This window comes from Dufourea novaeangliae, unplaced genomic scaffold, assembly GCF_001272555.1.
Source record: "Dufourea novaeangliae isolate 0120121106 unplaced genomic scaffold, ASM127255v1 scaffold8, whole genome shotgun sequence".
Lineage (NCBI taxonomy): Eukaryota > Metazoa > Arthropoda > Insecta > Hymenoptera > Halictidae > Dufourea > Dufourea novaeangliae.
In genome coordinates, this window is record NW_015373923.1 from 9,473,883 (window position 1) to 9,499,659 (window position 25,777).

General features: G+C 40.3%; 1 protein-coding gene across 1 annotated transcript in view; it reads right to left on the reverse strand.

Annotated features, from left to right (window-relative positions):
- LOC107194621 (zinc finger protein 541-like) overlaps positions 1-8,856 on the reverse strand; it is a 229,036-nt gene extending 220,180 nt beyond the window's left edge. Inside the window, exons 1-2 of the mRNA XM_015584267.1 lie at positions 8,779-8,856; positions 7,546-7,777 (exon numbers count right to left, since the gene is read on the reverse strand). Coding sequence (XP_015439753.1) covers positions 7,546-7,777; positions 8,779-8,856 — 310 coding nt within the window. The remainder of the gene's footprint in view (positions 1-7,545; positions 7,778-8,778) is intronic.
- Between the last annotated feature and the right edge of the window lie 16,921 nt (positions 8,857-25,777).

Sequence of the window (25,777 nt, forward strand, 5' to 3'; positions counted from 1 at the left end):
CCAGTTGGGCTGCCGCGTGTGCGCGCGTTTTCATCCCCTTTTCTCTTTCACCCGTTTGTATTCACGCGGGGCGCATGCTCCGAGGGAATTGTTTGCGTGCACAGATGCCCCGGTGGTGTTCGCCATGTAAACCGCGCTCGGCACCGCAGACATTTTTTTCCCAATGTGAAATCCACAGTTCCACGCCATCCCCTGTTTCATCCCCCCTTTCCACCCCCATCACCACCCCCATCCTCTAAACGACGCTCCAACAACCGCCACGCGGTGCTCCCCTTTCTCAGCTGGTCGCAGGTATTCGTGCGGGCGAGAATAAAACGTTCTAGCATATTTCAGACTTATTGCCTCAATCCCCCCTCGCGAGTATCCCCGAGGCCGCCTTTATTGCGCCTAGTTTCATTCTTTCTCGGTTTATGACATTACCGCGCACGCCGCGACCAGGCATTACACAAGTTTCAGTGTTCCCCGACGACGACCTTCCCGCTGGTTTCGCATGTCTACCAAATAAGGTTAATGGTGGTATCGACGTGCTTTTGGAAAAATCTTCAAAAAAGTATTTTGGAAAGAAGTAAACCACGGTCTGTTTTTTGTGGGGTATTACCGAAAGACGTTGTAGGGAAATTGCGTCGATATGGGTGGTGGAAGTAATGAAGCGATGCATTTTAAATTATTGTTTAGATTTGCGACGATAATCGATCATTTTTGTTATTATTAGATTGCGGGTTTTATGCATTTGTAGGATACAGGGATCTATGAAGTATGGTAGAAGATAAAACTGTGAACAGATACAACGAGTTTTACTCTACCTTCGTCCTGATCCTAAGAAGTTACTAAAGATAGAAATTTCGATATTTGTCCTTTTTTTCTTCCCATTTATGTTGCATCGACAATTATATAGGGTGACTCTTTTGAAATCCTTTTTTTCTTCTCTTTTATGTAGCATCGATTACTGTACAGGATGATCCATTTGAAGTGATACACGCAATTACCGTCTAAACTATTTGTTATAGAAGGAAATGATTCGAGCAAAGTTTACTTGGTTTCAAGGAGGACATCTTGTGGTGGTCACAAATCTTATCTAGGTGCACTTGTGCCCTCGAGATATCATAGTGACCTTTGTTTCTTGCATGGAACCATGTGTTTTTATTTAGTTAGGCGTGTAGTCCATTCCATGACTAATTCATTGATCTATAGTATGTTGGTTCTCCGAGGTCATTCAAAGTCATTTAAGAAAACAAAGGTCACCTTGAAAAGACGAAGTTCAGTCTGTACGACGATGTTTCAAGGTAATTAAATTTTAGAGTAAAGGCTTGTGTCTTATAATTATATTTATATTTTAGTCATATATTTATGAAAAATTGAGCAGTAATAATGTGCTTTGATACTAAAACTTGGAACACTGCTAAAAGTTAGTGTCAACCAATTTTTGTCTCCGAATGGCTCATATGTTATGCACATTACAAATATATATTTTTCATATATCACTATTGTCATGATCAAGCATATAAGCTGTCTGCTTAGTATAATTTATTTTTCCAAATAAAGAACCCATAACAATTTATATAGCACCAGTTCTATTCAATCCAGCGTTGTAAAAATTCTGTTGTTTTAATTGTAAATATGTTCTACTAATAAATAACTACTTTCCTACCGTAGAAATAACAAAGGCAAGTTCAATTATCGATAATCACAATGCCACCATATCATCGCGCACCGAATAACGCGTTAAATCGAACCGTCACGTAATTATCCGTTCCAGAATATCAATCAATTATTTTCGAAAACGTTATAAATGTTTAAAGTAATACGCGACTAATGAATTCCCGTAATTATGGTGCGGCGCTGATTGAAATATATTTGAGTATTTACCTTGCTGTTCAAGCGTTAATGAAATTAATTCGAGATGCGTAATCCGCGGACCGTTCGCCGCAACCGCGATGATTTCCCGTTGCTTTCATTATTCTTCCGGTGAGTTTACATAAATGCATGATTATACCCCGGTAAATGCGGCGGCCATGGATTTTCGAACATCCGTGAAAATTTCGATTCGCAGAACCGTATGCTACGAGAACAACGCGTACACGTTTTTCGCAGTAATGCCCGTGAAATTGTCTGGTTCCGGTTTCGAAATTCAGATTCGAGAGTCGAAACATGCGACACAATGTAGCTTTCTCACTATGAAATAACGAGCAAACACTTGTCCGCTGTTTTTATTTGATTCCCAGTCTGCCTGGCTGACCATACACGTACGTAGACTACTGTCACGTGATGTCCGATTAATATTCATGAAAACTTCTAGTTTTTCTACGTCCACATATACCTTTCTACTCTACACATTTACCACGCTATTAGGAAGATAAATAATATACATTAATATCTGAAAATATTCTAGTTTCATGGTGTTAATAATTAATCTTTAGGCGAGAAATTTTATAATACTTGTATGTGTTTTCGGATGTTAAACTAGATGGATTGTCTAATTCATATTGTTTCAAATATTAAAAATCAATTAACCGTATTTTATGTATTGTTTTCACAAAGTTTCTGATACACTTTTCGTATACCAATTATGTATACGCTCGTTCGTTCGTTTCGTCTGGCAATTTATGTATACGCTCTATTACTGTTATTAAAGACCACACTAACATCCACTGTCCCCTATTTTGTTTACAACAAATTGTCGTATTTGAACGTTGAGTATTGAAACTGAACACTTTTTACAAAACTTTATCGCGATCATATATATCTCCTACTACTACCTAAAATCTGACTTGATTCCTTGAGAAATCCTCTTCCACCAAACGCAGAACCGTGCACCAGCCTCGCCCGATCAATTTTCAGCCCGAAAACCGTACACGCAAGGGTATTTCCATATCCTTGTCAAAGTCGCACAACCGACTGCTATAACAGGGGTCACCAGAAACATCGGAACGGATTAAAACTTGGAGCTAGCCAGTCGCACGAAAGCCATCTGCTCGCCGTGAAAAGAGTACGACCTTAGGGGGTCCTAGCTGGCTCGCCCGAAAAGAGGATTCGGAAACGATCGAACGTTAACTTCCGGACGATTTGTCAGAGCTGCGGAGGCGGCTGGCCCTCGCACACGCCGCGATAAATCCCGGATTTTCATAAGTTTCCCACTCCGAAAGCTGGATCCGACCATGGGCAAGCCTAGGGAAGCTTTCGCCAGGCCCCTCCGTCCTTTCTTGGGTCGTCTCGCATTCTAAGCGTTCCGAGGCCGATCGATCCGAGACATATACCGTCGCCCGTACGTATTTCTTTCCGTTCGCGCTAATGCCCGCGGAAAATCGGCCGGCTGGAAAAGAAGGCGATGGAGAGAGAAAGGCTCGCTAGGATTTATCGAAGTTGCGGCTTGTTACCCAGCAGAAAGGGGGGGGGGAGGAGAGGGGCTTTACACTTCGGGTGCCCCCTCGAGTGCCGCGATAAAGGTGCCGGCAATTGATTAAGAGGGTCGTTTGTGCCGAGGAAATGCTACTTCAAACGCGACCCCGATCCAAACCGCTTTTCATGGCCTCCTCTATCCCAGGCCGCTTTGATTCTTTTGTGCGCCGATCCGCGTCAAAACTTCCGCGGTAATCTGGCCCGGCTCGCGTATAAGGAGGCTAGTCCCGGCAGGTATGGTTTTAGCATTTTATACCGGTAATATGCGGTCGTTCGCGGAATACCACCTGCTTCTGACGATCTCCTAGTTTCTTCCGAGTGTGTGCTTCCGTTCAATAACCTGTCCCGTTACTTTGGCCGAATGGAATCGCGGTACGTGTAATTAGAAAGTCTTTTTTGAATTGATGGATTCGCTGGAAAAGGGGCACATGCAATAATACTGTAAATTTACACGGCAATTACTTTTAGGAAAAATAATTTTCTCAGGAAATTCGGTATTAATTGGTAGTATTTTACTGGGTAATTGAAAGTAGATCGTATATGTTGATGAAGAAATTCATATTATATGACATGTCTTTTAACAATTTAAAAATGATTCTCTTTCACATCCCAAATCCACTGAGCTCCTCAATTGTGAATTAATCTTTTGTCGAGGCTGACTTGTGATTCAGTTTTACTGTAGTGGTCGAATGTTTGTGGGATGGAGATTGTAGCCAGTGACGGATGTGTACCGGGTGACATTTTCACGTGAGTGAGCTTAATCGTTGTTCAGCCGTAACGAGAATGGAGGAATGAGTGTAGATGTGATTTAAGGTGTAACAAGTGGATTATGAGAGTTATCAGTATGAACAAATGCTTGCAAGAAAACAATGCTAAAATGTATATTTCCAATGCTCGAAGCTAGATCTCGATAATGTGTCTGTGTAAGACAGTAGCCTTTAATACTTTGGTCTGCTTGAGACTGAGAAATAAATTCCAATCTGTCGGATTGAGTACAATATTCGAGTGCTATGTCTGTTTCAGTAGCGAGGCTCCTTACTGTAGCCTAAATTCTATTTGCTGTGGACCTCCTGACTTCTGAATCATCGATGATTGTTCGAAGGATCCTCGACACTGAGTGTTCAGACGTCATCCCCAGTACTGGGCGTTTAACTGGTTCCACGGGGGACACTCCCAGTGGTGGGGATGACGTCTGAACACTTAGTGTCGTGGAGCCTTGAAACACTCATCGATGATTTACTGTAATGTCTGTTATCGTGGTAGCATGAAGGTTGTTAGCCAGGTAAGGCTTATGCTCTAAACCAGTGTTTCCCAACCTTTTTTGTGCTATGCCTCACCTAAGCCTTTCTAAAATTCTTATGCCCCCCCCCCTAACATATACATAATTTTTAATATTCAAAAATTGAAATGTTCACTAAAGAATTCACTAAGATGTAAACTAATTTAAGTCTCCCACTGTTACTGCGCATATAGGTGTTTTAAATTTCGTTCAGAGTTATTGGCGTCTATAGACATAAAATCTCTTAGACTTTTGCTATCAAACGGGCTATATGAGTGATAGATTGATCCGGTTGGGAGCAATGTTAGCCAGGAGAGGCTAATAAGGTCTAAGCTCGTGAAAACGATAGTTAACCCTCGGTACAGCGCACCAAACGATCGGCTTATCGGCGAAAAATGCATGGCATAGAAATATTCGCGATAATGCGCGGAGGGAATCAGCGTATTTCAGTAAAATAATTCTGTATTAGGCCACACAAGCGACCGGCTAATCTAGCCAGAGCCACGTGTGCATACTTCGGAAACGAGACAATTAATTGCGATCCCAAAAATACGAGGGGGGCGATCCCCATTATGATAAACTCGTGGGGGTAAGTTTCGCGGAGGCTGCGACCCCGGAGGGTGAAATTTATGCACCGCTTGAGCCAATTATTTATCGCCGTCGCGGCTTCGTGACCTAGGAATCGTCAACCATGTAACTTGCTTCCATTTATCTCGATGGATTAAGGAAGATCCTTGTTTTTTTCGGAATATATGTATCTATGGATTTCTGAATTATTGATATTATTAATCTTTCGTGTGCAGAGTACTACGTATGAAATATGCAGCGTTATTATGTGGAAATATTAATTAGCTGTACAGCGAATAATTGAATTGTAACTTTCATTAAAATTCAAAATTATATAAATATTTTCGAATTTACGGAATTTATGCGCTGACGAATATTTTCTGTTACACATTTTGCTAGATGCATATTCGCGCCAAAAGAACACAAAAAGTTAAAGTCGAAGTTAGATTTCAAGGAATGTGATTTTTTGTACAGAATACAAAGAAAAAAGTAAATTTATTGTGTCGAACGTATTTTAATACTGATCGACATTGCGCGTATTTTATTTTGATACTTGCGGAATAAATTTACGAATTCTGAGCCGACTTTAGAAACACGATATAATGTTATTCGAATCGTTGTTACCGTTTATTATTCTGATGTGAAATGTCTGAAAAGCTATGTACATGAAAATTTACGAGAATTTCAACCAGGATGATAATTCCGCTGATAAACGTAACGCAGTCCATATCTAAAGGGTTTAAGTGGGAGTTTAAATGGGCTTAGAGCTCGTCGAAGCGAGTTTCATCCACGATATGAAAATTTTAATGTTGCAGCCATCCATTACGTGCGTTTCGAATTTCGAAACTGTTCGTACTGAGTAGGTTTTAATGATGAAAAATGAATCGGGTGATAGTTCGTTTTGTGGTTAAGAATCATTGGGATTAAGATAGCTAATTAATATTTATATTTAACAATTTTTATGTTGTTTAGTAGTAGAGTACGGGTTTAATGCATTTATGATTCGTGTCAATATGTGAAACACAGTGTCATGTACACTTCGTTAATGACTAATAAAATTCCTACGTCCTTGTAAATTCAATTATCCCCTTTATCGATGAAATGAAATTAGATGTAATTTGTATCCTTCACAAATAGCTATGGTTACAATAATTTCAATCTAAACCAAATTAATTTGTATTGTTCCTTTTTAATTATTAGTACATCAATTGTCATCAACTGTGCAATAAACTGTTGCACTACCTATTGTTATTTCATTTACCTATATGTAATTATTGACAAATTCTAACGTATGTAAACTGTTGATGTCAAATTAATTAATGTACGTTCTAGTATGACAAAGACTATAATTGAACAACAAACTCTGGCTTCGTATCAAATTTCCTCGAACAATATATGACAATTAATTACAGTTTCATATAATTACAGTCCATCCCCCATCTATTAAAAAGACTTCTTTCGCAAATATTTAAAGTAACAGGAGATGCAGCATTGCTTAATACTGTGTAATCCACAAGCACTCGCAGCCTAACACGAAGACCCAATTCATCCCTTGTTCTAGGATTTTTTTACAACTGCACTCTCAAGAATTACTTCATCGTTAATAATTTCCCAGATAAACAAGGAATTCTATTCTTATGGCAAGTACAGCATTTACTCTAAATCTTAAATATTAATATCAACGAAACAGTATATCACTTCCATTTAAAGAAAACGAATGACATGAATGTTTATTGAATACCGTTTGAAATCTCGTGTGTAACTCGACGTTATAAGTCAAGGGGTTCAAAACCCGACTTAAATTCAAGTCTGTATCCAAGATGTAACTTCTTTCTAACCGTTACTTCTTTCATAATTATTTAAATCAAGAGTAGACGCAACATGATTTCATAAGTACTGAGAATCCCACGAACACCCACAGCCTAACACAAATACCCAATTAAACTTAACCCTTTAATGCCTGAATTATGTTATCGTTATACTTTTACCGCAATTTGTATTCCAGACACTAGAAAACCGTTCAAATATGTTTACTTTTACTTTTTGTATTTTTTAAAATTTAAATAGCTTCAATATAGTATCTCGGAGAGGACTTCGAAGTGGTAAATACTTATAACTCCTAGCCGGCTTCTAAGCACATTGATTCATGGCAGAATTTTATCGCAAGATAAATGATACCGACAGAAAATAAAGGGTTAAATTGACAACACCCAAAATGTAATATGTTTCTCAAAGTTAGTTCAATTGTAATTCTATGGTTGACTACGAAGGAAAAATTAAAAGGTCTGCATAGATTCACTCACCTGTGCCAGCCGCTCCTAGCCTAAGAACAGCATCACCTTGAAGGGAGATGGAGAGGGTCGCGGTGTCCTCTAGCCGTGCGAGAACTTCTTCGGGGATGGCCTCGGATTCGCCACCACCGCCCTGACCACCTCCACCCCCGGGACTCGTCGACGCCGAGTACATGAACACAGATCCGTACCCATGTAATGACTGCAACGGCAGCCTGACGCCGCGCACTTCCCCGACCGGACCCTGAAAAACGAGGGAATCGTGTTAAGAATAAGATACCCTGAAACATTTCTTCCGACCATAGATCAATTAACTTCGATACTTTAACACGGATGGGAGTTGTTTTCTCGGATGACCGTACGGGCATCCGTTAATACACTTAGGTCCGCTACAATCTCGAAAAAGAACAACTCTTACAATTACCTACAATATTTAAGACTTTTGTAGAACCTTCATTTTATACTTCAGTTACAACTAGACTACAGATGTTAAGCATTTGTTATATATTTCATATGCAGTAAATCCTCGATGAGTGTTCGAAGGCTCCTCGATATTATACATTAAATATTTCATAAACTAACGGCCACATGAGGCTGAAACAAATATCATTGGCTTCAGAATTCCAAGCTCTATCACTGTTACAAACCTCATTAAAAAGTCAACTTTACACCTGGAAACTTTCCTTGTTAATGTGGAAGGAGCCTTCGAACACTCACCGAGGATTTACTGTATGGCACACGATAAAAATTTCATAGAGAATATAATAAAAATCATAGAAATTTAAAATGTTTCCGGAATTATGGAATTAACAGAAACGATTTCCTGATAATAGTTATTCTTTCAGAAAATATTCACGACTATATGATGACTGTATCTATAACACGTAACTGTTATTTGGAAAAAGTTTCCCTTTTGCACATAATTCCAGAGATATTCAAAAAACTAAATTGTTAATACGTCCTGTACAGACCGGCCATAATGTGTCAATACTGTTCGTCTAAACCGATCGAATTTAATTTATTAAATGAAACGCCGTGAGATAATAGTATAAACTGTTAGTTTTCCCTCGAACGGCCACCATATTCTCAAGAGAGAAAACGTGAAACGTTCTTTCCCATCGCCAGACACGCCGCCCCCGGGTTTCCATTTCTCGCTCCGCACTGCATATCAGAATCGAACGTTCTGTTACGAGCAGAAATATTTTGCCGATTTCGCCGTCTATGCAAATTTCCATTCGCCCGAACGTCAATATTTGCTGAATCGCAGTCGAAAAAGGATTCCGATGTACCGGCACTCGATTCACCGTCAAACGCATCGGCCATGATGGCTTCCCTAAAAACGACAGTGCTCCGCGTTTAAATAAAGAGCCTTGCGTTCCCTTCGACGGTCGGATGGAAAAGACGATGGAAAATATTCGTTAAACATCCAACGAATGTATTGATTTATCATTTCATGAGTGAAGCAAATTTTAATATATTTAATTGATGAGTGGATCCCAATTTATTTTTTTTTAAACTGTCCATTTTGCAAGTAGTACAATAAAATTAACTGAAAAATTATTTCCAGTAGTAAATTGCGTTTGTTAATTCCCGTGTTTCCTACTTCCATTACAAATAAAGGCAAAACTTAATTCCTCAATTACAATAAGATCCATTAGAAAAATAACAAACAGTCTTCCATTGCTTTCGATTCTACGTTAACACGAAATCTACTACGATCGGTCAAATGACCAGTTTGCCAATCAAATTCCTGCTTTTTTGAAGGGTTCGGAAGGTCCATTACTAAAATCCAGAAAATTCAAATATTCGATAATAGAAACGGAGTTGTAACATCACCCGAATAAATATTCGCAATTCTATTATCATCTGCAAAATTAATGCGTCATAAAGCAGGCTGAAACGACGATGCCGTGGGAATGACAGTAGAAGTCGACCATAACACTGAATCCATATTACGTCCTCGGAGCATGATTCAGCATTCGCTTCGACTAAAAGTCCCGAGCAAAACCCAGTGGAGAAGCCTGGGTACCGATTATTTACGAGGCTCGAAATTCGGGTAAAAGTCGAACCCCGTTCCCATTTCGCCGGAATGATGCCTGGAGACGGGGCTGATTCTCCTTCGGTTCACTGTGATTCGGTGACGACAACGGCTGTCGACCAAATGTTAGACCATTTGAAGAGGAGATTAAACAGGGAAATAAATATATATAATATGTGAAAAGAAGATTTGTTCGAAAGCAATAGCCTTTGTGACTGGGCTGGAAAATATAAAATTAGGGAAATTATTTCCTAAAGGTCTTTCATGCGTAAGAGATTTTAATTGTGGATGTTTTACGAACAGTGTTGACGGTAGTTTGAAAAGTGCACGAACCCCGTGTCGAGTGGGTATTGTCTGAAATGCACGGTGCACGGGCTGACAAGAAGATGCCAGCAGGACGTCTCTGCCGGAGGACAAACAACCGGAAATGTGCCCATAACAATGCGGATACGTAGCAGGAACGCCGCGGCCTCTGTACGTCCGTTTCCGGCGCAACGGGAATATCGATACAGCACGTACAGATTTCCTGAGCTGTAACGTAAATACGGCGCGGTAGATCCGTGTACCGTGTCCAAAATCGATTCCGCGTGTTTGCTAAATTACCGGAGCTTCGAAAAATGCCGACATCAGGTTGTATATTGATTTCATATTTCGATCCGGTGGACTGTAGATAGCGGAGGCTTGGAGGATAACCTCGAGCGTTTCCGTGGTGATCGTGAGGAGCTGGGAGGTTTGATAATGTCGAGAGAAGATTGATAGATTTGACACGTATATTTCGTCTGTTACGAGGTTGATGGGACATGGATATCTGTTTGAACGTGTTAAGATTGCTCCAGTTCTTGGTATAATTACACCGGTCAACAAAATTTAACTTTCTGTTTGTCTTCGAACATCCTATTGCTGATTCTTATAGATTCTTCTGGTCTTTCAGTTTTTTGACATCACCTTTAGTTTCCGAGAAATTTGAGAGATTTGATTTTGTATAAAATGCAAATTTTCAACATTGAATATTTTCTGTGTTCAAACATTAATAGTTATTCAATTGATAGTTGCGTTGAATTATTCTGTAAATTCTCCCGAATAAAATGGTATACGTTGTTATCGCATTATCAACATTTAAACATGTTTGAACAACGATCAAAGGGAAAAGGACACCTGAAATGTATCAATTTTTACAGATACTTTTCAATTTATTTCAAAAAGTAAGGGTGCACGACATGATCTGACTGACAATGAGTCAGAAGATACAGTAAACATTTTTCTTCCGGAAAGCATTAATAGAAATGGTAAGACATGTTTTTTGTTCAATACAGGAGCGAAATAGTTTAACAAAACCTGCAACGCTGGCAGTGGTACTCAAAGGCGCCAAGCATATTGACCAGTGTTATGAAATACGTACACTTATTTGACACGTTGACTGTCACAATATTTTTGGGAAAGTGGTCACTGACACCATGATCACATTTCATTTTTGTATCAAGACGCCAACTGCATTGTCAATACATACATTTACTACTATTTAACTCGTAACATGACTTTTAATGAAAGTAGACAGCCATTTACAAGTATACTTGTAGTAGGCCTTTGTGGTAAACTTTGAATTTCGAGTGATCTCGTAGTTGCCTGGCAACGTGTTATCCAAGTTTCTAGAGTGATGATTAGACTGCAGTTCTTTAGGAAGATCCAGATTTTTAGAGACTGATTTCATACAATAGGATTTACATAGAAACTTATTCCTTCCATTTCGGACTGTATTCGGCTCGATGTTGAAAATCATTACTTTACTGCGCTTTACAAAATTCGTATATACTAGTGCATGAAATTTGCAATTTCGTGATAAAGATTAGAGCGTTGAGAATTTAAATGGATTGCCCTACATTCTGATCGATATATGCTGAATTATAGAGAATCTTAATACCGCAGATATAAATGATAATCGGCTACTCTATCCCTTAACAAAGCTGATCACTTGTTTACAAAGAAGAATCAGAAATAGAATATCACGATTAAATTTCGTATGTTTACAAAAAAAATTTCTAGTTGTTATTGTATAATCATATTGTACTAGTGACACAACACATGGCGTAATTGCTTAAAAACATTGTAAAAATAGAATATTACATCGAAGATATTCTTCATACAAAGTAATATTTTTACTAGTCAAAATGGTTAGTGATGAATCATCCATCATTTTCGAATACTGGTACAAACGAATCCACGAATATTGTCATCTTTGTTCTCTGTTATCGTTGAATGAAGAATCCGATAGAGAATCACAATTTCCTACCGTAGATAGAACTAATTCACAACGCAAAAAAATGTGATATTCAAAAGGTTAACAATTTTCATGATATTTAAAGGGTTAACAGTTTCCATGATATTCAAAGGGTTAGCAGTTCTGGTGACATTCACCAAACCACATTTCCCAGCGAATTCCAAGAGCTGTTTCCACCTGCCGAACCAGACCACTTGCCAACAAAACAAAAAAAGTATACACAGTGTAATATTCTTCGTTGCACCACCCCTCGTGTCAAACATCACTAAAATTGTCGATCGACACTTCAGGCCTGATGAGAGATCTATTTACTTTGCCTCTGAACCAGGCAAGAATCACGCCAATACATTATCTACACACTTGTCACTACACCTATACCCACGTTCAATTACCCACAGTCAAGGCACAAATCGAATCGACACGCCATTCGACACGGCCACGCCAGTTCATGTTGGACCAGGTGAAAACGGTTCCCGATGGAAATCGACGGACAGTAGAACGAGCGATCCAGGGAAGGGCCTGTGTGTCCCCATTGTTAGCGTTCGTCGTTCGGCCAGCGCAGTCATTAAAGCGACTATTACGGTAATACAGCCTGGAAATTGTGGACGAAGAAGAGCCGGTTGGAGAGACCAGGCGAAAAGCGACGACGATCCATGCGTTTGCCCGGCATTTGTTCGGAGCGCGAGACCGTAAATTTCGAGCGATTGCTGGGTACGCGTCGAATTCACAAAACTGGTTCGCGTAACAACACCCTGCCGTCGATCCTTCATCCTCCTCTTCCACTTCGTTCTTTACCCACGCCGAGAGTATTTTCCTCGCGCTCGTTCGTCCGTCGTTTAGAGAAACGCGCCGGGATAAAAGCAGATTGCTGCTACCGGTGACGGGCCTGTTAAGTTTCGCAACGCGCTCCACTCGTCCGGCGACTTAATGACTTATCAGACGGGAAAATAGCGTGAAAGTGGATTATTCAAATTCTTCCGAGCATATTAGTATGCATGGAAAATTATCAGCAGGAGTTCGCGTCCGCAACGTCGAGGGGTTTGATCACGGCGTGAAGCGTGCTGCTTCTTCCACGGTAGTTCTTCGGCCTGGCGCGCGCTCAGGTGAGAATGCGGATGATTGTTTAGGGGAGTAGTGTTTTGTGCGGTGGTTGGAGGCGAGGATTGTATGCTCTTGCGAGGGATATTTGTCGATTGTCTTCCGCGGAAATTTGTGGAATTTTGTTGGTCGTGAAGCTGGTGAGGGAGAAATATCGTGGGGAATATTTCTTTCTCTTATTATTATTACCAATCTGCTTGGATTGGGAAAGGTGCGTGGGAAGGTTGCCGGATTCAGATCATCGTCTAGGTTGGACACTACTGTGACTTTTCAGGTGTAAGCAATTTATGCCGTCTATTAGATAATATGTGTATGATAGTAGAGATTATATTAACTAACTATTATACACTTATAAGCAACACATATTGTCTATCATATGGCGCACATTGCTTGCACATGACAGGTTGCAGTAGTGGTATAACCAACGCGATGGTCCAAATTCTACAACCGTCCCCTATACAGGGTGAACCATGAATCGTGATCAGTAGAGATTACTCTGTTATTAGCAGTCCGATCGAAAATGTTGTTATCAGGTATAGTATGATTTCAAGAGAGCTTTAACGTGGTTATAGCAAATTCTGTGTCAACTCCTTTTTTAATGATTTCTTAAGGTCACCTTCGATTTTTTGCAAATACATCTATCATTTTTTTACGCCTATCTGTTAGAGGATTTCAAGACTAATTCGAACAGCATCATAACGTAACATGTGTTAGGCGTAAAAAAATTATAAGCGTATTTGCATAAAATTGAAGGTGACCTTGAAAAATCATAAAAAAAGAGTTGATAAAAAATGTATTATAATCACGTTAAAGCTCTCTTGAAACCATGCTCTACCTGATAAAAATATTTTCGATCGCACTGATAATAACAGAGTAATCTCTACTGAGCACGATTCGTGGTTCACCCTGTATGTACGGTGAGTAAATGTCACTAAATATAACGTATTTTTTGTTTTGCTATTGTGGAGTGTGGCAGACTTACGACCTGGTCCTATTGTTAGTATGTGGAGCAGAGGTATCCGACTGCTGCTTACAAGCAAAGCTTTCTCTCCCGAGGTACTTCTACTATGGGGCTCAGGCTCACACGCTCGAGCTGTGATGGGAAGACTGTTGGTGGGGACACTCGAGGGAGTTAATTTGACAAGATAGGGGTACCTTCAGAGGGGAAGATTTGCTCGTGAGCAGTTGGACACCTATGAATGTAGACTACAGAGTCTAGGGCAGGGGTGGGTCAATTCTTCGAAAATAGAAGTCACATATAATACTTTTCATACATTCTTAAATGTTCAAAAGCTACAGAAATATAATATTCTAATATCGGTACATACTATACTACTAGAAATTAGTAATACACAAGTTTAGGAAAAATGGCAATGAAACCCAATATTGTCTCGGGAGCAGTAAAAAGTAGCTATGAGAGACGCCATTGGTTTGAGAGCGGAACGACTTTAGAATCATTATCAGTAACATTAACATAGTGTACCGTTTTTTTTTGTAGTTAAATATAGTTCTGTTTTATGCTACACTTGACAGCCTGGATCACAATAATTATTTAAACCCTCGACATTACGTCTACCACCCTCTATCAAGTCCTCAATCCCCCTGACCTTAAAATTTCAAATATCTATAAAGCTTATAAAGTTTCAATATTTATAATGTAAAGGAGGTTGTCTAAATATGGGCTACCACTTTTATTTCAGGACTTATTGAAAACCCTATTGAAATAACATTTCAATGTATTTAAAACATGTTTGCTTACGATATGGAGTCAAAATAATAAGCACCTAGCATGACCCTAAACTTTCAACAAGCCTATATTTAGACCACCTCTTCTACGTTACAATTACGATTAAAAGATTTGTAGTTAAATGACGATACATCCGAATGAACATCTTGTTGCTACAAAGTTACGTACGTATCGCTCCCAGTTTCGGAAAGAATCACGACACCTAAAAAAAAGCGCGCTGACAAAAGCAACTTTATCACGCGACCGCCTAATACACCACCCGAAAGTTAATTCGTGTCGGACGAAACGCAAGCTCTTCATTACTTTTTCACGCGTTGCGCCCACCCAGATTCCAGAACCCCCTGGTCGATGCAGCTCGTATGTTACATTCCGTCGTGTTACGTTCACCCGCAACGATCGGCTATTCAACGTTACACGGAACATCCATAGTCGCCAGTACACGAATAGTCCACCCTGAAATCAGATCCAGCGCAAACGGCGGTCACCGCAAAAATATAAATGTTCCGCGGCCTGTCCATGGTAGGGGGATGAATCACGTGGTCGTGTATCTTTTTCCGGGCGAGTGGCGCAGCTTAATGCACTCCGCCCGGTCGCTACGACAAAACGCACTTTACGCGCATCAGAAAAATGAGGGAAACACGGTCGTGTGCCGTGACGGTGGTGTTCGGACGCTTTTGTAAACAATGTGTCCAGCACGCGCGGGTTCACTCCCTCTCCCTCTCGTGGCCATTCCATGGCAATAATTCATCGCTGGTGAACATTTATGCGCGTCTGGCGCGCCACCCCCACTCACACGTTATTTTTTTTTTTCTGCCGCGTCCGTGTTTTATACCGGTTTGAAAAATGTCCCATTGCCGCGTTTCGATCGGGACTCCCAGTTTCGTCTACGGCCGCCTCCATTTCTCGTCCCTCTCGATTTACCGCCGTCCGATCAGATACAACCCCTTTTTCTCTATGTTTTTTTTTTTTGTCGACGGCCGATTCTGGTTTTTCTTTTTTTTGTTTGTTGCGCCGCCGTTCTTTTCGCGCCCCCGACAGATATACGATCGCGATGGGGAGAGAGCTCGTCTTCGCAAGCTGAATTTGGGAAAATCGAAGGTACGCGCGAACAAAGCCTCGCGCCGGGTTTTATTCGAGGCGGTGAATTATGATGCTGTTTCGTGCTCACCTGTAGTGGGGATTTCGGGGGTGGTTAATAGTCTGTTCGAAACTTATGCGATATGGGCGGAAAAAATTCTGTCGCCCGAGGATCTGTAGTCTGTATCTGTGTGTTAGGCGTACCTAGAAGCAATCCATTTGGTTTGCGATAAATTCACTGTTTATTTCTATGAAAAACTAAATATTTACTTAGACGGAATTAACCGTCATCAAGATAGAATGAAAAAGAGCCTCAGTCTCTTAGCACAGAATAGCTAAAATTAATAATTCTAAAATATTTTACTTCCTTTAATTCAATTTATTTATTTAGGAAAATAGTAAGATGAAATTATTAATTATTTATTATACAGTAGAGCCACCCAAATATCGAAGTAATAGGGAAACATAATATTTCGATGAAAGAATTCTTGGAGAATGGAACATAATCACTTTTCTGATACTAAACCTCATTTATTTGAATAGAGATTTTGAAAATTGACAACTTGTTTAAACATTTATGGATTCTATACTTTCTTAGTGAACGTAAGCACCGCATATTCGCAACAAAAGAAGGCGGTCTGTTGATACGGGGCACTTTGTTCGGATAACAGAACGTTCGAATAATAGGGTGTGCAGATACGGGATATATTTATTACTTGTGTATATTATTATCGAATATCGTACGTTACTTAAACACATACTCCAAAATGATAATTTTCTGACTTTGGCAGCTCGCCACCACGATCACACACAAGGAACCTGCCTGAATCAGTTACCTGAAGGTGCCTAAATAATTTCCACAACAGACATATACTCTCCTCCGATTAACCAATTAATAAACGAAATTCAACTACCCCGCGACGACAGGAATACGAAGCCCTTTAACAACCCCTGTAATAAATCTGCACTAAAAATATCAAGTTACTGTTCACCGAACAAAGAACACCGATATTCCGCTCGTGCCAATCGCGGGGCAGCAATTTAACGGCTTCCCGCGTCGGTATCGAACAATATTCTGTCCGGTTCGGGTTTTCCAGTCCAGTTAATTGGCCCGCACTTGTAAGAATTTCAATCTGAACGAGCGCACCGCCGCCGTCGACGAACGAAACCGCGACGATCGAATTTTCCAGGATCGTGGGGAAAGCCGACACCCCTGGGTCAGCCAGCCAGCAGCCGTTACACGGGGAATTTCGATGTCCGTGGGTTTCGTGATCCTCGAAATACGTTCCTACCAACCGGCGGCAGCGATACCGGCGCGAGCGTGTCACACGTCCGCGTGGGAACGCTTGACCGAATGAATTATTCCCGCGAAATCGGTTGCGTTTCAGTCGAACACAACCTGCGCTCTCTGTGTGTATATGTACACGCGCCCGTGTCCCAAGCGAGCGCTGTCCCGGCAGCTTTACCGCGCGCGGGACACCTGTGAACACCGATATGCCGACGTTTTTTCCCACCGCGACACACACCGGGAGTTCTTGTTACCGATGTTTGCGCTCCGACAACGTGGCTCCGAATGGACTATGTTGGATCGTAAATACGAATATATAGGGGTGCCTCGTGCTATTATCGGTCAACGGTTCTTGTCGCTATATTGAATGATGTCGGAAAGAAATGGAGGGATTAGAGGCTTCGTTATTTTTTAAATAAAATTTCCAATTCTTATGTATTGTAGTTAAAATAAAAAAGAACTAAGTATGCCATGTCTGAAATCGTGTTGCGAAATAACGTTTCTGCAGAAAAGAATAGATTATATTCCCTAGAAAAAAAGTTGTTCGTTTTCATTTTAACCCCAATATGTAAGGATTGGAAATTTGTTATGTAATTTGAAGATTTAATCTCAGAAAATATAAAATCCCCACGAAAACTATGCTCTTATATAAAAATAAAAACAATAAAAATACATCTCGTAATAAAGCACTTATCTAGTTACAAAATATGGTTGGTACATTGTAGATTCCATCTAGTTCATGTAAAATAAATGCTTACGGTTACGTATCTATGAAGTTACCAACACTTTTGAACAATTTAAATTCCTTTTAAGAGAAATATGCAGAAAATTCATCCTTCGTACCATTCAAATACACAGTGACAAGTCATCGTCAAAACAATATTGCAAACAGTACGCCCAACATTATTACAAACTACGCAACGTCAAAAACTCTGTGTGACATTTGAATATTTCCCCATGCAGAAACATTTTTGCGAAGCGGGAGAACGGTTCACCTTTTCATTTACCCATTGAATCGTACTGCTCGTCGGTGCTTTCCGTTCGTTAAAATAACAATTCTCCCGTCTCGCTCCCGTACCTTTCATTTTTTATATCACCGCCATTAAGCGATGGAACACGGAACCGATTCGGCCGATGAATTAATTAAATTGTATAACGCCGGTCGATATGTTATTCTCCGGTTTCATCGTGGGGCCCTGGATCCCGGTGACGTTTAAATATTTCAGGGTTTAATTATCAGCTGATGATAATTACGGGAATCATTTACGTTTTGACGGCAGTCAGTGTGGGGGGAGGCGGAACCAGCGTTTCCGTGATACGTTATAGCCCGTGAAGACATTTGGCGTGCATAATTCAAACAGATTTTTGCGTCTGGTGATCAGCGAACACGGGAATTAATTGTGTTCGTATTACGTGCTTTCGCCTCACCCCCCTACTGATATATTCCGTTTTGTAATTAACGATATACCCAAACACCGCCGATCCTATATTAATCGTATCTTTTCCCATCCTCTATATTCACACCCCCCCCCCCTTCCCTCTCGTCCCATTGGTTTGTAGGAGTTCTCTAATTGCGATATCGTGAAAAGCAACGCCCGAAGCGGTATTACGCGAAATTAAATCATGCTATCGGGGCTACGGCCCCCCTCCCCCGCTTCGAACATTTTAGGATCGATAACGCGCGGTTCCGAATAAACGACAATGAAATATTCATGCGGTCAACTGGAATGAAACATTGCGCGGACCGTACGAACGATGGGGATTAATGCTTCGCGGAAGCTGTTCTGTCTTTCGTTGTTTCGCGGTTTCATTCGACGGAAACTCGATCTCGAACTGTGCCAGTGAATTCGGAATCATTTACAGGTGTGTTTAATCGTTATCTTCGGTCTAGAAGGTTGAGGAATATTTTAGAGTGGCGGTCAAAAGACTGTTTAATATTCAAACGCTATAGTCCTTTCGAAATAGTTCAAATACCTTCCCTATTTTAGCAATACTAGTTATTTGTTCCCATCATCCTCTGCTATTTTGACGTGTGAGTAGAAGATTGGAATGATATTCTGAATCTAAAATGTATTGCCACCATATTTAAAGTTTAGTGAATTAATTATTTGTTAAGTGCATTCCTTAGAAGAAGCCCAGTGAAAGGGATACGAAGCCGATTGGTTCTCTAACATGTATTATCTTTATTGACCAACGTGATAACATCGACCAAATCAGACCACACAGTACCGCGTGACGAACGACTCCAGGCGGTGCCAGCAAAGTGCCCCTCTTGTCACTGTGCCGTCTCGCTGGACTTCTGAGCAACGCACTTTACACTTAATATCCTTCCAAATTATTCTCGTAACAATAAAGATACACTTAACTCCCTATATACCAATTATTTATGAAAATTACTAAATTAAACCAATTACATTATTATCTTGACAGAAAAGTATCCTCCCATTCACCGATAATTACTTTCACGAACCTGGCACGGTTACCGTTAAAACTTCTCTACGTTCCATTTTTCTCATTCGAATCAGCACCGATCCGAGTGCATTACACCAGCGCAACAGATATCAAAACATTACCCGTTATGAACGAGTAAAGGGACACCGATAGCGTTCATCGGCGAATCCAACAATGCAGAGAGGCTCGTTCGCACCGGCACACGGCGGACGGTTCATTTGTTCCCCCTCGTTATCGAACAGAATCGGTTCGAGCGGGCAACAAGCGAATTTTCCCGGCGTCTGGGTTCAACGTCGGGATGAGCAGTAACGGAGGGGAGAGCAGTTATATGGGGAGCGCAGTTATATGGAGAGCGGCGGCGGTGTCGGCGCGGCCATACCAGGCAGTTTGTTTTCATTAAAAGTTATTATCCGCCGTGTAAAAACTTCAATACACCCGCGGACCAACTAACATTTTTAAACCGCCATTGTGCCCGGAACTCCGTTGGCTGCCTCCCTTTTCACCCCCAACGGCACAGTGGCGGCGGGCGGTTGGAACCGACCTCGGAGCACAATTACCGGGAATGACTCTGCGAATTGGTTGTTTCGACGGAATAACGTATCTGCATGAAATTACGATTCGCCATTTTGCCGATCTTGGGTAACGTTGTTTGTCCCGCGGTTCACGGGACAACGGCTCGGTATAGGGTTCTTCCTTTTCTCTGGTGGAAATTCGTTCGGTGATACGTTGTACCGGAGAAAATCATAACAATTTGACCGTAATAATTCTTTGAAGATCAATTTGTATAGCATTTTCTGTATTAGTTAACGAAGTATATGGATTTTATTAAAATTATTGATATGTAAGTAAATTCACACACTTCGTTAATTGATACGGAAAATGGTAATGAAAGCAATTTTTAAAGAATTATTGTACTAAAGTTGCTGTAGTTTTGTTCGGTATTCTATGTATAACAATGTGCTCAACCACTTTTCTTGTACAGATTTCACTCTGGAATTTACACAACAGTCAAAATTACCTGTTTGTATGTTTATACAAAAATTCTTGCAATTAGTAACAGTGTATTTGCTGCGATTTTGAATGAATCTTAATGTATTGTGCAAATGGATAAGTTTCGTGATTGAATAATATGTCTTAGAACTGGCACTACTTATGAAATGATTTAATGCAGGTACACAAGAATTACAAAATGGAAACAAATTTTGGTAGTATAACAATTCTTCAAATTTAGCGAACAGGGTTTCTATGGTAACCGTTTGGTTAACGTTTTGTTAACAGAGGCTGCTGGTCGTGTTTCAAATTATACTGCCATATTAAATATTACGCAAAAATTTTATAACTCTGGGAAGGGCGGGGAGGGGGGGGGGCAAAATCTATTTTTTTTTTGTAAGGTGGGGTAAAGGCCACGTTTTTCTGTCCAGGGGGGCAAGTGCCCCCCCCCTGGATACGTCCATGGTTATTGTTCTGAAAGCGCACGACAAAATGGCGGTCGCGGACGAGCAATGACACCGGGAAATAATTTAGCGAAGCCTCTTGGCGGAAAGACGAAGTCACGTCAGGAACAAGGACAGGGGCGGGGGGAGGGGAGAACTTTAACCGCGAATTATAGACGCGACATTTCCCTCTCCAGGCCGTCCCCCATGAAAGTGGAGAAAAACGGCGCGCCTAGCCTGTCTTTCGCGGCTGCTCCGGGTAAAAAGTTGTCTGGCTTCTATCGGGGTAACGTCCTGGCCCCGCATATAATAAAACGAGTCGCCTTTCACGGGAACGCTCTCGCCCTCGAGCGCTTTTCTTTCATTTCTGACGTAATTACGCGGAGCCCCGCAAGAAAAGGAAGGAAACTGCAAAAGGGCAGCCGAGGAGAATGGGACCGGCCGAGTCCGCGGCTGGGAAGAGCCGTTAAGAGGAGTAGGGGGGAGGGGGAACGCTCCGTGGAATGTCCGCGACGATGGCGGGGCTCTGCACCTTCTAACCAGCCGCGACCTACTACCTTTGTTTTCTGAATAAACTGCTCGGTCGAACTTCGACGACCTCCGCGAACATTGGCGTTTCTCTTTCAACCCTCGTTTCAGGTCTTCGTCCTCCGTTTCGTCGATGCTTCTTCCGTGTTTACGCGCGCAAATGGCGTCGAGGACACGATTCAAACGGAATCGTCTTACCAGATGCTTAGAAAAATGAATTGAATACAATTTCGGTAATGGGACTGCTTTTCAAGTAATGTTTCTTGTAACTGAGTAGTGTAATAGCATGACAATAGTTTGAAGCGTGTTGGATAGAATTAAGTTTTAAATTTCGTTGGATTTAGCATTATTTGCAGATTCCGTTTGTGGTAAGCATTCATCGTGGTTGTAAGAAGGAGTCCCTTGAAAGAGGAGTTAAGCCAAATCCTATTCTAAGATAACTAAGAAGATATGTTATTCTATGCTTGAATAACTTTCTTCCTGCTCGTATCATTGTTTCGAGCTATTTGAGCATTAAAATGGATGGAACAAGAATTTAAAAAATTAAAGTAAGTGGAAATGAGCAGTAATGGGCAGACACGTGGGTTACACAGTGTTCTAATGCACATGTTCAAAATGAACTCTTGACATCGATTTAATTAACGAGAAAATCTAATACAATGAAATGTCAATCCACAGTTTCGACATACTTTTTTTTTGGCGTAAATTGAATCCCTGCTTCGGATTGTTATCTCCAGATTGGCGAAGTCCCATATATTGTTGAATAATTGCGTCCCAATCAATTTTCCACGGCTCTTTTTGGAGGAAGGAGGTAATGAATTGTACATGGAAACGGTAACAAGCCATTTACAGATTCCGCAGAGCTGCCACTAATTGAAGCTCGCGGGAAAATAACCGCAGTGTAATTCAAAGTCCATTGCATTCGTTGAATGTATATTGTATTATAGAATAAGCCTCTTGATACAGAAAAACCGTGTACTTCATAAATTGGGCGGTTTGAATCTATTCCACCGAAAAGCTTCGATAACCAAATATTAAAAACGACGGATGGTATTTGCAAAATCGCGGTGATTGCGAGGACGCAGTGGACATGCATATACAAGGCGTCCCAAAATAGCTTCGACTCCCGGAAATGAGGGATTCCTGGGATGATTTGAAACAACTTTTTCTTGAGCAAAAATGTTATCCGTGGTTTTTTTAACGAGATATTAAGAAAAAAACTCTAATTCTCTTTTGTCTATTTTGACACTGTCACTATCTTCAATCAATTAGTATTACCGATTGTGAATTTAAATTCTACACGAATATGTGAACAAAACCTATAAAAATTGTTACACTGTCGAGCTGAATCAAACCGAATACATTTTCAAAATCTAACAGCAATACAGGCAATAAATTACATTGAAATCCTCCACAAGGAAACTGCTAAAATAGCCCCGGTGAAGGAATGAAACAGAAGCGCGAATCTATCTCGCGAAATCCCGTTTTATACGCACATTATGCACGCACGCGCGAGTGTCGGGCAGTTTAACGACGAAAAATGCAATTCCCCGCAAGATGCGAGATTTTCTCCCCCCGTCATATTTCCTCGGTTATCTACGAATGGAGGACGCATTCTCTTGATAAACGCCTTGGAAAGGAAGCGTGCTCACGGCCAGGTGCGCTCCACTCCGCGATTACCTGAGCGAGCGATGATTAAACAGGGCCGCGAGGGTACACTTTCCTCTTAAGGAGGAAAAATGACAAGGAGGACTTGAGCCTTATGCCCCTGTGGTTCCTGTGTAATCAGCATCTACCTGACGTGATACATCGTTTCAATCATTTACACGATCCTAAATAGTAAATTACACAAACAACCGATTCTTTTATGTATCCAAGTGAAAAACAATTTTGTGGTAGTGGAATGTGCGTGTATTTCGATGTAAAATGTGCGAAAAACATTTGCTTCGATTACCATATAATTATTAAGAAAAATATGTCGCTGCTTGACACTGGTAGTGATTTGCTTTCATTGAATAGAATGTGTCTACATTATATTCCTATTTTTATCGTGTAAAGCGGTATATTCATAATTCTATCAATTTTGCGTCAGAGAGTAATTACGTTTCCACCAATCTGGCCTTAACTATACAAATGTAAATTTTGAAAAGTCTCCCCTCTGAAATTTGTATTTATTGAGTTGTGCCAATATCAATGTCAAGCAGCGATATGTAGAAAAAGCAAACATCTGTCTTTAATTAACCCACGTGTGTTTCGCGTGTTTTCATTGCACAGTGTAATTTACGTAATTTCTGGTGAAATAATTTGCGTCGTTTGTGTTTTAAATATATTCATTTATACTTTCTTCAACTAATTATTTCCCACGATTTCATTGTAAAATTGACACTAACAGGAAATGATATCCACGAGTCCAGTTGTAACATTTAAAGAACAAAGTTAACTGAAAATATTTGTTTGGAAAAGCGTTCTTGAATTTATGTAAACGAGAATAAAATCGGCAAGGGTGGAATGTTTATGTTGCCTTTTCAAATAAAAATAGGAGTTACTGATGTAATTCAGCCTTTACTATATCATTCGATCGCAGTATTAAGCATATTGTACATGAGAATAACATTTTTTAATGAACAGAAAACAGAATTTGAAATATAAATTGGTGGGTTTGTGAAAACGTTATTGAAAAATCAAAAATATTCTGAATATATTAGGTTCCTATCTAATAAATTTGTAGTTATAATCTAACGGATGTAGTTCTTCGCCTATAAAAACTGACTTTTGTGATTCCGAAAGAATGTAACTACCGCGAAGAGAAAGAAAATAAACGATAGAAATACAGGAATACTATAAATAAGTAGCAAAACATACCTGTTACACAAAATAATCGTAGATCGTAGAAGTGTATCCTGGCACATGTCAACACAAGCGTTATTCACTGCGTACTTCCACAAACTGAGGAGGAATATTGTGCGTGACCATTTAAGTATATTGTAGGTACGTCCCAAAATTCATGCCGATGACCTTGACAATTCAGTAACTAATCTGCGACCTTATTGCCCGTCTTTCCTATATTTGCCCAATTCCTTTCATTATTTCATTCTTAACGCTTAATCGTACAGCGCTGTTACAAATAATTCTTTATTCTGTTTATAGTAAACTACTGTTTGTGTATTAATTCAGATTTATAGTACATACACTTACCGACATAAATTAAGAAACTAAACAATTAATCATGTGTGATTGTTCGAATAATATGTAAGAAACATACTGTCTACTCTGAGAAAAATTTAAAAAAACATGTGAAATCGATCTTCAATAATTAAGCTTGATTCTCACAAGCGGCACGGTACGATCAGATCATGTGACGTGATTCACGTCTAATCAGACACCAGTCTTCATTGCTTACACGTAATCCAATGAGGAAGAAATAGTCAAGATTCAGACTGATCGTGGTTTAGTGTGAATCTGGCTGTATCCATAAACGCAAATAATAGATACCTACAATATTCATAAAAATTGTTTTGTTTCTTAATTGTTGTCGTTAACCGTATACCATTAATGTTAGCACACGTGTCATTATTTCGTTACTTCAACAAATAGGTGTCCAAAAACTTGTATTATCGATAAAACAACAGCGAGGCGTTTTATTAACAGAGGCATATTCTCTATTTTTACCTAATGGTATTAAATACCGTACTCCGTTTCCTATGTGCCAACGATCTCAAAGTTCTACGCCCTTTACCTAAATCCATCGATCAATCAACCCTTCCACCAGCGACTATTACTTCCACGGAAAATTGTCGGTTGCGTAACTATTAAAATCGAACTTCCCACGTTCACCTAATCGCAAATTCTCACCTTCCTTCTCTAAAAAAACTCCCTTCACAACTCTCATAATAAGTGCCTAACGTTCAACTAATAAAAAAGTAAAAAGAAAAAAAAAACCATTTAACGCAAATTATCCAGGCGTTATTCCCAAAAGGGCACTTTAGCCAAGAAAATGACACCACCGACACCCCGTTGTAGCCGTCCAATATCATCAAATTCCCGGCAACCCGTCAAATTCTCTTTATCCGGCAACAACAGGGCGCAATAAGCTCGAGAGAAAGAAAAAAAAGAAAGAAGAAGAATGACGAACGCTCGTACACGCCAAGACGAATGGCTCGTTCCAACGTTAGCGACACCGTTTGCCAAACGACGAAACGCTCTTGCCCCTGTGACGTTGTCCCAGCGTTGTGTCGTCGTCGCGAGACGCGGGTGAGGCTTTATGAACGATGGCCTCATATGGGATGTAACACATGCTCGCGCGTTCTCG